General features: G+C 42.3%; 1 protein-coding gene across 2 annotated transcripts in view; it reads left to right on the top strand.

Moving 5' to 3' along the window:
* Nucleotides 1-16377, top strand: part of LOC149471142 (cyclic nucleotide-binding domain-containing protein 2-like) — a 349105-nt gene that overhangs the window by 83487 nt on the left and 249241 nt on the right. For both annotated transcript variants that reach the window (XM_089656547.1, XM_089656541.1), the window contains exons 4-6: nucleotides 2482-2593; nucleotides 3963-4037; nucleotides 10721-10812. In XM_089656547.1, the coding sequence (XP_089512673.1) occupies nucleotides 2482-2593; nucleotides 3963-4037; nucleotides 10721-10812 (279 nt within the window). The remainder of the gene's footprint in view (nucleotides 1-2481; nucleotides 2594-3962; nucleotides 4038-10720; nucleotides 10813-16377) is intronic.

Here is a 16377-nt window from a genome sequence, read left to right as displayed (position 1 = left end):
GGTCACGCTGCTGCTGGGCCCACAGTGTGACCTGGGTCCCTGTACCGCCTCCCATTGCTCCCACTCTGCCATGTGCCACTTTCAGGTCTCCTCACACTCCTGCTGGTTTCCATTTTGTCATAGGTTGCTGTATGGCCTCCCATTGCTGCTGCCTCCACCGCCACACTGTGGCTCCAAACACTGGTTTTGGCCCCGTGACTGGCCAAATGAGTGAAGTGTGCGGTGATTCTAAGATCGACGGCACTCATCTGCATGTCATACTGACTGACAGTATTATTTCTCTTCCCCAGCAGACTCCAAGGGCATTTAAATTAAAGGTACAGTGTTCTGCACTAATATTAAGTCTCTCTGAAGCCTAGAAACACCCTTTTTTAAGTTAAATTCACAGCGAATTTATTCGACTCGAATCGAATATTGTCCACGAATTCGCCGAATCAGTCGAATCGAATTTTTCATTTCTTCGCTCATCTCTAGTCACATCATATACTTTCATTTTATAATATCAGCATTGTAATAACAATACAAACAATAGTTATATTTGACAATCCAATAAAAGCTTACTTTTAAAATCTTTCATATTGTGAGTTCTGCCTGTCTGCTGGCATCTCTTTCCACAACTTCTTGGATACCCTGCATGTTTGCACCTTCTCCTCCATTTCTAAGGACTATATATCCCATGGTACCTTGCTGCCTGCAAGCAGGGATTCCTTCACTGACTCCGTCTCCTGAAACTCCTCCTCTCAACTCCTCTGTAGTTTAGAAGGAAGGCTCTGTGAATGTGTGACACAGCAGTGCCTACGTGTCATAATGTCTATGTATGTGTATTGACTATGTGTCACAGAATTCAAGGATGCAAATGTGTGGGGATCTTCACAAAGTGTATTCACAAACTTCAAGCTCTTTCAGATTAGTAGCAATAGACTAGAAATAATTTAAATAAAATGTGAAATTGAATTTACGAATGTACATATTGACCATAGATACGCTTTAAAGTGGAAGTCCGGGCTAAACCTAATCGAGTCTTAAATCTGCTCCCATCCTCATTCTAAAGCCAGCAATACTGTATATGGATCGAAATGTGGCCAGTCCAGCAGGGCATTGCCATAGTTTCTGGTTGAATGAAAAAAAAAATTAAGAATCATATATGGCAGGCTAAAGTCCTATATTCACTAGCCTGTCGAGGAAAGATGTCTAAACTTACCAATTCTCAGGGCGCTCCGGTCTGGTCACATGATCATCTCCCAGTGCCAACTTCAGGTGAAAGGAGAGAACAGCGACAATGGTTGCAATGCTTGAGTGGTGACGTCACTCATAGACAGGAAGTGAGAGGAAATCCCAGCAAAGTGTGGGAATTTCTGGTTGTCACCAGAATGTGTGACAACCAGATATTGTCTCCATTGCAGGGGCGGACTGACAACTCATGGGGCCCCGGGCAATAGGGGATCATGGGGCCCCTGTGTCCTTGCCCAAACTCAAAAAATCCTATGAAAAAGGTACCAGGGGCATCTCATGGGGCCCCCTACTGACCCCGGGCCCTCGGGCAGTGCCTGAGTTTTCAAATGGTCAGTCTGCCCCTGCTCCATTGGAAGATTTCCCCTCTATTCCTGTTCTAGTGACAACCCAAAAATTGAAATTTCTTTTACTTTCACTTTCAGTTATAATGATTGTAGGCAGATAGCCTACTGTGTATTTACTATGTATTTAGTTAGCCCCAGCTGCCCAGGTCAGGGGGAAAGATATTCCCCGGCGTGTTTGCAGGCTTTCGCTGGGGTCCAGCCTTCCTCCCATGCTCAATAAAAGAAAAGAGGTCAGGCTCTGGTGTGTGTAGAGAAGAAGTGAGAAAAAGGAAAGCTAAGGGGGAGGGCTCTGAGGGTTTTTCACATTAACCGTGTCTCCTGCCTGGTCCCAGGCATTGGTTAGCATACCTTCGGGCAACACGTTACCCTACTCAAGGCCTGACATAGCCAAAAAACCCACGCTGGGGCAGGCCTCCCATGTAACTCACACTTGGTGCCCAACAAAATAATGGGGAACATAGAGGAGGTACCACCTGCCTACCCCTATATGGTAAACAAGATAAATAGGATAAATCTTCCTAACGGGGACACAGATGGCAATAAAAACTTGACAGGTGTTCAAATACCTTTCCAGTCCAAAAAAAAATGTTTGCCTTTAGTCATACTTTATTTTTAACTTTTCAGTCTGAGACCTGATGGCCATCGTTCTTAACTAAAGAAAGACACATTCCAAGACTTTTTTCGGCAAATGCTTTATTTTTGGTAATAGATATGAGCTACATAGACTATATATATGAGATAGATTACACTCAGCATCCATTTACAGAAAAACAAAGTGATCCGAGGATTTGCTGAACAGCAGCTAGAGATTATTTTGATGCATGGAGTGCACTACTCATTCACTAACATACTTGTCCAGTTTATTCAATAACCATGACTGATGGGTCTTCTCTCTTCTACAAAGAGACTATGCAGCCTCCAGGACAGAGCCCATCTCCTTCAGTGAATACGTTGGCTTTGAAACGGAAACTGAAAACCTTCTGTTTGACCGATCTCTGTTCAAAGCGAAAATGGAGGTATGCTTTATATTTCTAGAACTAAAGTTGGCAGAATTTGTTATGCTGCTCATTGACTAGGTTCTGTCTGTGGAAAATACTCATTGTAACAAAAGCTCAAGAAGAGAAGGGGGAAGCTACATATAGATGTTGAATGGTGCCATGGCACATGGGCCGGCCAATATTGTATGAGCTGGAAAGTAATATATAGATGTTAAATGCTGTCGGGTCAGTCTGTGCTTGGCTTCACTACAGCTGTTCATTTTCTTTGGCCCCATTTACACCTGAGCAATTTTAAGGGCCTCTCTACATTCGTAGTCATCAGACAAAGAGTCCCTTTACATTGGACATGAGTGGAAAAAATGTCCTTTTCATTGGTGATCAGTGGAAAAAATGCTGTTTACATCAGTGGTTATTTGGAAGAATGCCGTTTACATTGATGGTCAGTGGAAAGAATGCCCTTTACAATGGTGGTCAGTACATTAGTTAGCAGAGTTGATCATTTACATTAGTGGTCAGAGAAGAAGGACTCTATTCTGCCTTCAGCAGGGAAATTTGTGTTTTCCCTGCAATATTGAATTTGGCCACAAGATGGAGCCCAGAATAAATGTACTGTTTCGCAGAACCCAGAAACTGTTTAGTTACTAAAAGCTCCCATCATCCTTCATTCTAAGAAAAGGAAACAGGTGCACCCTGGGAGCTCAAATTCTATTTTAAGAACTGAGGTAAAGGAACCTGCCATATTTCTTGGCAGCACATGTTGTGAATTGAACTTACATTCTCCACAGACATCATCGTTGGTGAGCATGAATTTATTGCCAGCTGCAGCCCAATTATTTCATTGTGTTTTGTATGTTTCATACATTGTATGTATTTCTCATTTGTTTTTTCACAATTGTTTCATCTCACCCTGTTTTGTTAATAAATCTTCAAGATTACATTCAGTCTGGCTTATTGCAGAATAGGAGGGTTTAGCTGCATGTCGAATTTTACATGTTGAAATGTAGTGAGAACAGAACAGGTTCCTTTAAATTGGTGTTCAGTAGGAGAAAGAACCCCCCCTTACATTGGTGGTCAGTGGAAAAAAATGCCCCCCCCCTTAGGGAAAGCTAAAATATTTATTGTATCAATGGTAACGGCCATAAGGGACAAGAAGACTACATCACGGGCTCTAAAGAATGACAGAACTATGCCATACCACTGGCTCTAACAGTCCCAGAACTACCTAGTCAAGAGATTAATCCACCACAACCTTAGGAGAAACCTTGGTTGAGAAAGACTGGCTTAAGGCAAAACTGATCACTGCTAACTGTTTTGACATTCTAAATACCGTTCAATAAATTATGATACTGTATTCATTACTGTGTTTTCATTGTTTTTGGGTTTGAAGATGGTTCTCAGTTCTGAAGCCAAACAAATCCTTTCAAGTCCACCAAAGAAGAGAACAATAGAAGAAGCAAAGTTGGTAAGTTCCAGAAATTAAATTAGCAACAGGTATTATAAGCATCCATTGCTGGATGAATCCTTTCTATGGCACATGTACATTTCATTTAAGATAACATATTAAAAGGGATTCTTCTTATTCTTTCGAAAATAACAATTTATATAATACTGGCATACTAAAAGTTTGGCCTGCAAAATATGTACGCCCCTTGACCTGTCCTAACTGCTACATTCATCACATAGATTTAAAACACATTACCATAGACTGCTTAGCTTCTGCCAAATGTTTCACTCCATTATACTGTACCTCTGGAAATAAAACTCACTTAAATGCTGCAAATAAAATGGCTAGAAAATATGTGCCCGTTATAAGATCAAAAGTGACAAAGATTACCAAGAGAACCTGGTGTTGGAGAGGGGAGTAGACCCATGACTGTCCACACAATGGCCCATACAATGCTTATAGAGTCTGGAAATGTTTACGCATTTTGCATACTAATATTCAATTATCCTAAATGTAACCAGGTTATATATTAATTACTTCAAACTGTTAAGCTGGTGCTAGATGACTGTTTTTTATTTTTTTTTTCAATCAGTCAAGTCAATGGGCAGAATGAAAAAAATTACTGTATTACTCCATCACCACAAGCACGGTGTATAGCGGAATACTTCCCACTGTGAAATTGCATTTTGACAGCTGGACTTTATGCTAATAGATTGAAAAAAATTCCAACATTCCCTTTGATCAATCGACTTTTGTTGAATAGGGACAGCCACAAATTCAGCAAATACAACAGGAAATTTCAGTCCATCTATGGTCAGCTTGTGGGTGACCCGACTGTTGAAGTAAGGCCATGCTGCAAAATGGCTGCTCCACAGGATACTGACAACAAAAAGGATAGCTGATATGGGGATAATGTTACTTTCTTTCATGTTGTCCCACTGAACTCATTGGGCGCCAGAGTCGTGGTTAATATGCAAGGGTCACCCTTGTGGGTGTGGGTTCTTTTGGGCTACACTAGGCACTCAGAACAGGGTCTGACTCCTACACATGGGGTAACTTTACTTTGAGGTGCATCCCGGCCTTGTGACAAAGCTGAGTTTGTCACGAGGGAAATTAAACCATAAGGCGGGCTTCCAGTATCAGAGATAAGCGATGCACCTCATGCATGTGCACAACCTTTTTCAGTTAACTCTTAGCTTCCCTTGCGCATGTAAATCTCCCAAGCAGCTTGCAATTAGGCAGGCCATACCGAGCCCTCACTGCAGCCACCTGTCTCTTAGCTGGACCGAATGTTCCATCCACATAGCACGTGCTCCAATGTGCGATTGACATTTAGCTTGACCTTCCATACCTCTGTGCAGGATGGGGACCTCTGTACAGCAGTTCCGCTCCGGTTGCTGCAGGAAATGGATTGCCACATAGGGAGTGCTGACATCATCTCCCTCATGACTAGTGGCCAATCCACCTACAACAGGTATGCGCTGTAGTGTATTCCATCATACATTTAAGAGAGCTGCCTTATGTGACATTCGAAACCAAAATCAAAAATAAAACACATAACATGCATGTGATTATATTTATTTTATTTAATACAGGTACTTATATAGCGCCATCAATTTACGCAGCGCTTTTACATATATATTGTACATTTACATCAATCCCTAGCCCTCAATGGGTGTACAGTCTAAGGTCCCTAACTTACATTCATACATATACAAACTAGGGCCAATTTAGACAGGATCCAATTAACCTACCAGCATGTCTTTGGAGTGTGGAAGGAAACCGGAGTACCCAGAGGAAACCCACTCAGGCACAAAGAAAACATGCAAACTCCAGGCAGGTGGTGCTGTGGTTGGGATTTGAACCAATTGACCCTAATGCTGCCAGGTGGAAGGGCTAACCATTTAGCCACTGTGCTGCCCGTCCTAAGTGCCAAACTTATTTCTTAATTTGTGCATGTGTAACTTCCATATAAACTCTATGGTTCATGCTCTGTGCTTCCTACCAGTTGCCCCACTCACTCACTGACTACTGTGGACTCCTATGTTCAAACAAAAGTCTAACTCGCTTTGGTGGAACAAATCTGTTCTGCTGGGTCTTGTAGTCCTAAGGTCAGCAGTACTTGTCACCAAAGGTCATCTCGGTGTATCGAGTGGAGTAAGATGTTAATACATATAAGGAATGGAGGAAGGCATCCAGATAGTGTAAAAATGTTTATTAAAATTACAAAAGATATGTATATATTCTACGCACATAGATCCAGTATTAACGGACATAAAACGCTGGGCTAAGAAGTAACTGTCTGCCGTGCATTCCATTGGCCAGATATGACGTCACCATGGTTCGCACCATGTGGACAACCAAATGTATAACTTGCATGAAAGTGACTTCAGCAGCTTACTTTTAATACCCCATATGCTAATAACCCAAAGAGTAGACAAGGTTCTGTTACTTGCATTACACCCCTTTGAGTAACTTCAGCCCAAGGAAATTACTAGATTGAAAGCTCGAAAGAGCAGGGCCCTTGACCCCCTCATGTTTTGTTACTGTATTGTCTCATGTTCTGTCCCCCACTATAATGTACAGCGCTGAACAAACCTTTTAGCGCTATATAAATATTGTATAATAATAATAATTACGAGATTTCAAACATTTTACTTCAAGTAAAGTGCAGCACACTTCAAAGTCCAAAACACCTTAAACACAGTCATGTTTCCTATTCCCTAAACCCAAGTAGGCAATGTTCTGTCCCGGTGTTCCTGCAGAGGAGAATTCCGTGCTTCTGTGTGGGTCCATGTACGGAAGGCTCCAGCAGCTGGCATCTTCAGAGATAAATCCCCTAACATTGGTTATTACATCTTCAGGGCCTAGCTTCCTGCAGCAGGACCCCTTTACTCTTGGGACACATTATGGACTCCAACATAACCTGGTCTATGGACTTCGGTTACAGCAAGCAGCTGCAGCTGTTTCTTGGAGGATTTGCGGAGGACTTTGGGTTCTGGACCACTGTCTCCTTTATAGCACAGGTTCAGTGGGCCAGGCCCAACAGCATCCCACCAAAATCAGAACCTGGAATGTAAGTTAACCAATGACCCCTCACCTAAGTTATAACCTACCTAAAAGCCTAAAGAAGAAGTATATCCAAAGCTTTTTCGGCTGTACTTCTCCTTTAGATCACAGGAGTGCAGGTTGTTCTGCACTCGTGTGTCCCGTTTTCAGCTGACAGAGAGCTGAAGCCCACTGACATCACAAAGCTGGTTCAGGCTGGGGACGGATCGTGACCATATGGTCAGGATCAGGGGCGGACTGACCATTTGGAAACTTGGGCACTGCCTGAGGGCCCGGGGTCGGTAGGGGGCCCTATGAGATGCCCATGGTACCTTTTTCATAGGCTTTTTTGAGTTTGGGCAAGGACACAGGGGCCCCATGATCCCCTATTGCCCGGGGGCCCCATGAGTTGTCAGTCCACCCCTGGTCAGGATCCACCCCAGAGTCTGGAGTGGTGCCTTGCTCAGCCTATTAGCAAGCTGCTGAGAACCTGCGTCAGTTGCTCCCTCCCCTTCACAGCCCAGTGCTCCAGTGAGCAGACAGTGGAGACTGACAGTCACATCTCTCTATTCACAGCAGTTGTGAGAACTCAGCGATCAGTGGTCATGTGATCGCCGAGTTCTCACCCTTAGAGCCAGTGGGGGACAGATGCAGCATTAGACCGATGGTATGATTTAAAAAAAAAATGTTTCCCATACATCTCTTTTAAGATCTTACTGCCATAATTCCCAGCTCTGCTCTTGTCCACATGGAAATCTTAGCCAATTCTATCTACTTTTCTGTGTTCCAGCTGTTGGTTCCTTCAAAATATACAATAAAATCATCCAACAGACACAGGAATTTTTATAAGAAAATGTCAGCTAATTTGATTTTGCAGCATTTACTAAAACTGAGTCTTAGGATGGTTGACTCTTTTAAATATCTTTCCAATAATTGTGTTTAAATATGCTTGTAATAGAGGTCAGTGTGAATTAAATAGTATTAAATAGTATTGTCAATAGTCTTTACTGGATTGAAAAAAAAAACCTTGGGGTTGCTTTACTAAATTGCTCCAGAGTTGTGTAAATGAGATAAAGGTTGACTTTGCAAGGAATACCCAATCACGTGCAAGGACAACTGAACAAAAAGCACTTTTGCTTGCACATGATTGGATGATGGAAGTCTGCTCATTTATTAAGCTCTGGAGCAACTATTCTTGCAGAGTGCAACTGCACTTTGCAAAGTGCACAGTCTATTTGCCTTTAGTAAATCAAATCCCTTGTTTCTATACATAGGGGTTGATATACTAGAGGCAAATAGACTATGCACTTTGCAAAGTGCAATTGCACTCTGCAAGGGTAGTTTCTCCAGAGTTTAGTAAATGAGGTAAAGCTTCCCTTTGCCAAGAATACCCAATCACATGCAAGGAAAATTTAAAAAACAGCATTTTTGCTTGCACATGATTGAAAGATGGAAGTCAGCAGAGCTTCTGCTCATTTACTAAGCTCTGGAGCAACTGCATTTGCATTGCAGAGTGCAATTTCACTTTGTGAAGTGCAGAGTCTAATTGCCTTTAGTAAATCAACCCCATAGGCTGTATGCTTGTACATATAGTATGTGCAGGCATATTTTCTCATTACATATCCTTGCTGCTTTGTAGTGTTGCAGAAAGTGCAGGGATCAGGAGTATGTAGCACATGGGGACTGATTTAGAAAAGGCAAATAGACTATGCGCTTTCCAACTGCAGTTGCACTCTGCAAGTGCATTTGCTCCAGAACTTAGTAAATGAGGACACGCTCTGATAACTCCCATCATCCAATCATGTGCAAGCAAAAATGCTGTCTTTTTTTACATTTTTCTTGCACGTGATTGGTTATTCACTACAAAATGAAGCTTCAGCTGATATACTAAGTTCTGCAGCAACTGCACTTGCAGAGTGCAGCTGCGCTAGCAAAGTGCACATTCTATTTGGCTTTAGTAAATCAAAGAGTGCAGGGAGCAGGAGTGTGTAATGCATGTAGTACAGAAGTCATAAGTATGTAGCACATGGAGTGCAGGGGTCCGAAGTGCATAGCGCAGTATGTAGGGGTCTGAAATATGAAATGTAGAGGCCAATAGAACCCAAAATGTCCCCCTACTCTCAGTATAAGTCTCCCCATCACAGATCTTTTCCCTCCAGATCCCTCTCAGAGCAGACCAGTTCTCCATGATCGCTTATTACAGACCTCTCTCCCCCAGTACAGAGCTCCTACCCCTCAGTACAGACCTTTCCTCTCCAGTACAAACCTCCTCCACCCCCAGTACAGATCACAGACCCCCTCTTCCCCCAGTACAACCCCCTCCCTTCCAGTACAGACCTCTACGCTGCTCCACCAAGTAGCCAGGAACAACTCCAGGGATGTTTTCTTACCAGGGGATAGACCCCTCGAAATGGTGACTGTCCCTGGGAAATGGGGATGAATAATAACCACAACTTGTAGTGTCCATCAGAAGCCTGTGAGACTGGGTGACAACACGAGACAAAGTGTGAGATATCAACAGAGCATTGTCACCTAGTAACAGGAAGTGCCTGAACAAGGACTTTAGTGGTAGGATAACCATACATTTTAAAGAAAGCTGTAGATTGAAAAAATAAACTTTAAAACCACATTAACCCATTAAAGCTTATGTAAGATTTTGACCCCTTATTACAGACCTCTCCCCCCCAGTACAGAGCTCCTACCCCTCAGTACAGACCTTTCCTCCCCAGGACAAACCTCCTCCACCCCCAGTACAGATCACAGACCCCCCTCTTCCCCCAGTACACCCTCTTCCCCCAGTACAACCCCCTCCCTTCCAGTACAGACCTCTACGCTGCACCACCAAGTAGCCAGGGACAACTCCAGGGATATTTTTTTACCAGGGGATAGGCCCCTCGAAATGGTGACTGTCCCTGGGAAATGGGGATGAATAATAACCACAACTTGTAGTGTCCATCAGAAGCCTGTGAGACTGGGTGACAACACAAGAAAAAGTGTGAGATATCAACAGAGCATTGTCACCTAGTAACAGGGAGTGCCTGAACAAGGACTTTAGTGGTAGGATAACCATACATTTTTAAAGAAAGCTGTAGATTGAAAAAAAAAACTTAAAAACCACATTAACCCATTAAAGCTTATGTAAGATTTTGGTCATTGGTTTTACATATACTTTCTAAATTTCAAAAAAGTGTGTCCCTTTCAGATATTTTCAAAGTAACTTTTCGTGATACTTTCTAAAGTAAGACAATTCATTAAAAGGCAAACCTATATCCAATTACGTTTGGGGATTTTCATCAGCGTGTACTGTATATTTCAGAATATTTCAAGCCACATTCCAAATAACAAATCCTCAAAACTCTTCAAATTTACTATTAATGTTTGGTAAGAAGGTGCTGAAGCTGTCAGTCGCTTGTACTAAATTAAATTTACAATGATTTTGTTCTGTATCGATCATCTGAATGGTATTTCAGTAACCTAACATAGTTTAACATTCATAAACAATTTATTTGGCAGTAGGAGTTATATGAGAGGAGGCTGAATGGTAGTGAGGAGTTTTGAAGTTATTATGATATCAGGATTGATTCCAAAGTCAATGAATTGTGACATTGTAATCTAAAGTTTTCATATGAATGAGGTTGTCTCTTCAATTACAGGCAATGTTGTCTCTGAGGACGACTGTGAGCTCCTTTGCTGCATATCCAGTTCATGTACAGGAGAAGTTAGCCCAGCTTGGATGGTATGAATGGTAGGTACCACTGTACTTTTATTTCAGCAAGTTGAACTTTGGCCACTCGCTTCCCGTGAACACTAGACTTCTCTTCAGTTTTGCATAGTCCTCTGCTGTACTGAAATAGCTCACTCTGATTTTTCTGTATCATGTGAGCTTCTCACAGTGTGCACAAGATGCTGCAGCAAGTCAGAAAGAGTTCACCTCATATTTTGATTGGAGGATATCCAGCATTATCCAACCTTGGCATGGGCATTTTATGCCCCTGGGCTGCTTCTGGCCCTCTGGCTGTCTCTGTCCTGCCCATGTGACGTCCGTTGGAAATACCTAGATCCAGGCCAGCCAGTCAACAAGATGGTCGTGGCTGTGCTTTTGCCCCCATTCGTCCACCGGTCATAAAAATGGTGGTGGACACACTTTTGCCCTTTCCGGGTAGTTTTTGCCTTATAGGAGGGGTGGTACCACCCCTCAGTGACTGTGGCAGAACATGGCAGGATTTGATGCAGGTTAGGGCATGTAGAGACATGTTGCTAGGTCCTGCTCACCACCCACAGGTAAGGGATGAAGCCCATGCCCCCAGTAGTTGGCCATAACTTCTGCCTTGCTGCGTAAGTGATGTCACATGCTGGGGGAATGTATAACAGTGGACAGAATATATAAATACCCTCCTGTGTACAGAACCACTCCAGGTTGCCATATTGCATTGCATTTTACAGAAAATTTCAGTGCTTCAGATTGAAAAGGATAGGTATTTTTAATACCACTTATTTTACAATATGGCTTGTGTTGCAATTGTATATATTATATTTTTCTTATTTGTGATATTTTTTTCCCACAAAAGTGGAGTTACCCTTTCATTTTTTGAAGACTGTCACTTAACACTTATACCACAGGGATACATCAACCAAAGATCAACATCAGCAATAGCAGTATCTACTATAGCAGCCTATAGCAGAACCATGGCTTGCGTCAGACAGTAGGCAAAGAAAACCCTAAAATGCCCTTGGTATGCAGGGCAGGTGTAAGGGGTGTGGGCAAATTCAGTAGATGATCACCATGAAGCAATCAGTACTTAATAGTTTTTTTTCTTTTTGCTATTCTTCATATTCTAGCTATTTGGTGGGGCCCAGTCTGTAAGGTGGTGCACTTAATTACCAACCCTTTTAAGAGCCTGCATGCAGTGGTTAATGTTCCTTAGTAAAGAACAGTCCCCCTCTGTAGCAGTGGTAATGTGAACCCAACTAGTGGCCACTCAACATTCTTGTGCACTCAGAAGACTCTAGATTAGATGCTTGGTAACCAGGAACATATTTGGTTAGGCTCACAGTATGAATCTTGTCTCTGCAATTCCACCCTCTAGTCACTGAAGACCTGGCTTGCAGCTCAAAGATAAGGTACCTCTGCTAACTCCTGGCTTGCAGCTCAAAGATAAGGTACCTCTGCTAACTAAACACAGCGACAGAGATGTGTTCCTCCCTTCCACCTGCAGAAAAATGGACGTCCTTATTTCCCACAGTCTGGTAAAACTGCTCTCTCTATCCCCCCTTATAGGGCTCCCCTGGGAGTTGTAGTCTGTCACCTCATCCACTTCCACAATAGAGCCCTTTCAGTGAACTGCATCTCCCATACTCCAGCGCGGTCTACATCAAAGTCTTTCCAGCCCATTATGTCCCACCAACTTCCTCCAATGTGTGGAAGTGAAACAGAATGGAGTATAACAAAATAGGAGTCCTGTATGAGCACTTTGGGCAGCTACAGCACAGTGTCTCTGTGGTTGTCTGCCCCTAGGAAAGCTAAGTACTCGACTACAAAAAAATAATACTTCTTAAAAATAATAATAATATAGGCACAAATACTGATCTATTGATCTAGAAGTTTATTAGGGTGGTAATCAACCACTCATAGAAATGCACGCATACCTCCCAAGGATAGCTCCATGTCAGTTGGATGTCCTGATCTCTGTGGCCTGTTGATATTTTATTACGATTTATAATGATATTTTATTATATTTTCAGTAGAATATAGATCAGAAAAAGCAATGTATTTCCTGTTGAGTCACAATATATAAAACTTTTTTTTTGGGCGAGATTTATTCTCCTTACCTCTATCTTACAGCCTCTGTTCACAAATAATGGATAACTCAATTTAAGGCTAATAAAGTGTAACCAGAAGCCTGTATAGGTATATACAAATCTGTACCTGGGGACACTTTCCATTGACATTTCATTATGATCCAAGCCTGGAAGCACCTACAGAAATGGAAGGGGGGAAATAGAACAGCTTTAACTAATGTAAGAAGAGCCGGCAAGGAAATTAAAGCCGGCCAGAGATGAGCGATGATAGAAAATCACTGTTTAAATGAACAATGGGCTGCTTGGTAGGAAGAAAAAAGGCGAGCGAAACACAAAACAATGTGAAATGAAACCTAAAATGGCCAAGATGGGGGTTGTAAACACAATGAATGGGGCTGGAGGCATTACGTTACAAAGGCTAACTCTGGAATTTACAGTATTTTAGTTATAGTTGCTGTAATCCACATCACGTGTATGATTTTACACTACGTAAACTTGATGAGTGCCAAAATCTGTTAAAGTATGAGCAGAGGGTCACATCTAATGGGAGCTGCCTCATCTGAAAACATACTGTAGATGTTGTAAGGAAACTTGTACGGAATTCCTCATGGAAATGCTAGCTGTCTGGCTGCTTCTGGTTCCAATCCTTTCATTAGCCACTGACTTGGAACAAACATGAAGATCATTAAACTCAGCGTGAACTCAGATCTCCTTTGTCAGAAGAAGATGTCATAAACTCCACCTTCATACTTTGTCAGCACAGGTTTCCTTTACAGACCAATTACAGCTCTAATTTTTAGACTATGGAAGAGTTGGACACTGTCAGGTTTTTATTGCTGTCTGTTTGCTATTGGAGGTATTTTACTTCACTTCCTGTTAGGACAGGAAGTGATGTGACATTTCCTTAATGGGGACACATTTTTAATAGAATGAGGAATGGATAGAATGTTTGACAATGACAATATGACAATACAATGACAGTATTTATTGCTGTCTGTGCCTTCCTGTCCTGGTGACAGCCCCTCTCTCCATTTCGTGTATGACTGTCACAGGGATGGGAAGTGATGAATAATCTCCCCTTTGAAGGTAACAGTCAGAAATATTTGAAACCTGACAGCATTATTATTACTTTCCCATTGTAATCAAAACTAAAAACTTAGCTGGATTTAGACTTTAACCACTCAGAGATATTGAATGTAAACGATATGTCCAAAAAGCTTTAAGTGATATTAACATCAAAGTTTTTTCTAAATAAATAACATGATATGCTTACCTGTTCTGCACAGAGCAGTTCCCTTACCTCTTCTCTGGTGGTCCTCTGCTGGTACTCTCTGTTCCTCCTTTCTCTCAAGTGCCCCCCTAGCAAGCTATGTGCTATGGGGGCACCCATGTGGGCACACTCCCAAACCAGGCTGTGTGCATCCATAGATGCACATAGTGGAGCTCAGCCCCCCCCCCATCCCTCCTTATAGGATTTGACTGACAACAGCCTTTGGCTCCCACTGCTCTCAGTGTAGCCTGTGGGACAAGGAAGAAAGGAGAGCGAGCAGTGGGGTGTTTTTTTTTACCTTAATTCATGCAATGCATTGAGGTAAAAAGCACCTAAACTTTAGAACCACTTTAACACATTTTGTGGATGCACCTCTTATGTGTAGCTCCTCTCCCACTGCCTCTATTACTGGTCACATAGTTGGACCGGCTAACAAAATTCAGCCGTTTTGTAAAATGACACTTGCAGACAGTCTGCAAGTGTCATTGAGTAAATACAATGAATCAAGATATTGTTTAATTGTATTTACTATATTGTTCACATGTAGATAAACTGTGACCTTTAATCTGCATATCACATTACTTATAGAGACCTTACAAGTTATTTATTTATTTTTAATAAAATATATTTTTATGTAATCCCTTATTAACCCTTAGTTAACCCAAATCATCCCTAATTAGCTTCTTCCTCCCCTTACCTAATATTTTTCTGCAGAAATTTTTTTACATTTCTTTTTCTTTTGCTATTAATATTTGTTTGCATTTGTTTTGTTTGTTATTTTTTCCAGAACCAGAAGCATCATTCTCTGTAGCCAGGGGCGGACTGACGACTCATGGGGCCCCCGGGCAATAGGGGATAATGGGGCCCCTGTGTCCTTGCCCACACTCAAAGCACACCCAAAAGAGCCTTTAAAAGGTACCAGGGGCATTTCATGAGGGCCCCTACTGACCCTGGACCCTCGGGCAATGCCCGAGTGCTCGAATAGTCAGTTTGCCCATGTCTGTACCAGAAGCATCATTTTAGTGTAAGATTACTCTCAGTCCCGCTTTTCCTGAGAACAGTCCCCATAATGGGGGAAATATGCATTTGGTGTAGATGCCCTTGTCACTTTGTGCAAATATTTCAACCTGATTTATGCGTTCCCCCTTCTCCTGCTTCATCTGCTTTGGTGGATAGAGAGGGAAGGCATTTCAGTGATTCTCATTGCACTGAATTGGCTCAGAAGGGCAGAATTCTCAGACATAGTCTTCTAGCAGATTCTCCATGGGCTTGCTGGGCCTCTCAAGCTCCCATGTTCAGTCCTGCTTCACGGTTGCTGGCTTTGATGGCTTAGCTGTTGAAGCCCAGGTACTAAGAGAAAAGGGTCTTGTGGGCCCTGTAATTCCAAATTTACTGAAGGCCAAAAGCCCTATTCTCATAGAGTTTACCACTACATATGGCAAACATATTTTTCTTGGTGTGATAAAGGGAAAGCTTCATCCCAAGAAATTCTCCATGACATAGGCGTTATCATTTCTTCAGCACTTGGTACTCTTTCAGAGACCTTTGGCTTCCCACCTGTTGGTCAGAGCTTTTGTACAAGGGGTGGCTCACATCATTCCACTAGTATGTTTCCCGCTAACGTTTTGGGACCTCAGTCTGGTGTTGTTGGTCCTTTGGAGGCCACTGTTTGAACCCATTAGGGAAATTTCTCTCTCTAATCTATCACACTTGTCTTACTTGTGGCTATCACCTTGATTAGGAGGGTGTCTGAGCTTGTTGTCTTCTTCATGTGAAGAGCCTTTTCTTTATTTCAAAAGGACAAGGTTGTGTTAAGGCCACATAGTTCCTTCCAGCCTAAGGTGGTTTCATTTGAACCAGGACATAATATTGCGTTCCTTTTGTCTGGCTACAAAACAGCAAGAAACTTGCTGTCCACTGCTTGGATGTGGTTAGGGTTGTGTGAGTTTACCTCGCAGACACAGCTTTAAGTCATCAATCTGATGCCCTGTTTGTGTTGCCTGAAGGCTCCAAGAAGGGACAAGATGCCTCCTGATCCACAATTGCTAGGTGGATTAGGCAGATCATTACTCAGTCATGACCTGAAAGCCCTTTCCTGTGAAGGTCAACTTTATCAAAAGTGTTGGTGCTTTGTGGGCTTTTTAACATTAGGTTTCAATTTCCCAGGTCTGTAAAGTAGTCATCTATTCTTCTGCTCATACATTGGCTACGATTTACCAGGTAGATGCTGACGTTGGTCTG

The sequence above is a fragment of the Staurois parvus genome, unplaced genomic scaffold (genome assembly GCF_062004578.1).
Source record: "Staurois parvus isolate SC_StPar_1 unplaced genomic scaffold, SC_StPar_1.0 ptg000027l, whole genome shotgun sequence".
NCBI classification, from domain to species: domain Eukaryota; kingdom Metazoa; phylum Chordata; class Amphibia; order Anura; family Ranidae; genus Staurois; species Staurois parvus.
The sequence above is the reverse complement of the archived record's forward strand: the minus strand, read 5'-3'. Positions and strand labels throughout refer to the sequence as shown.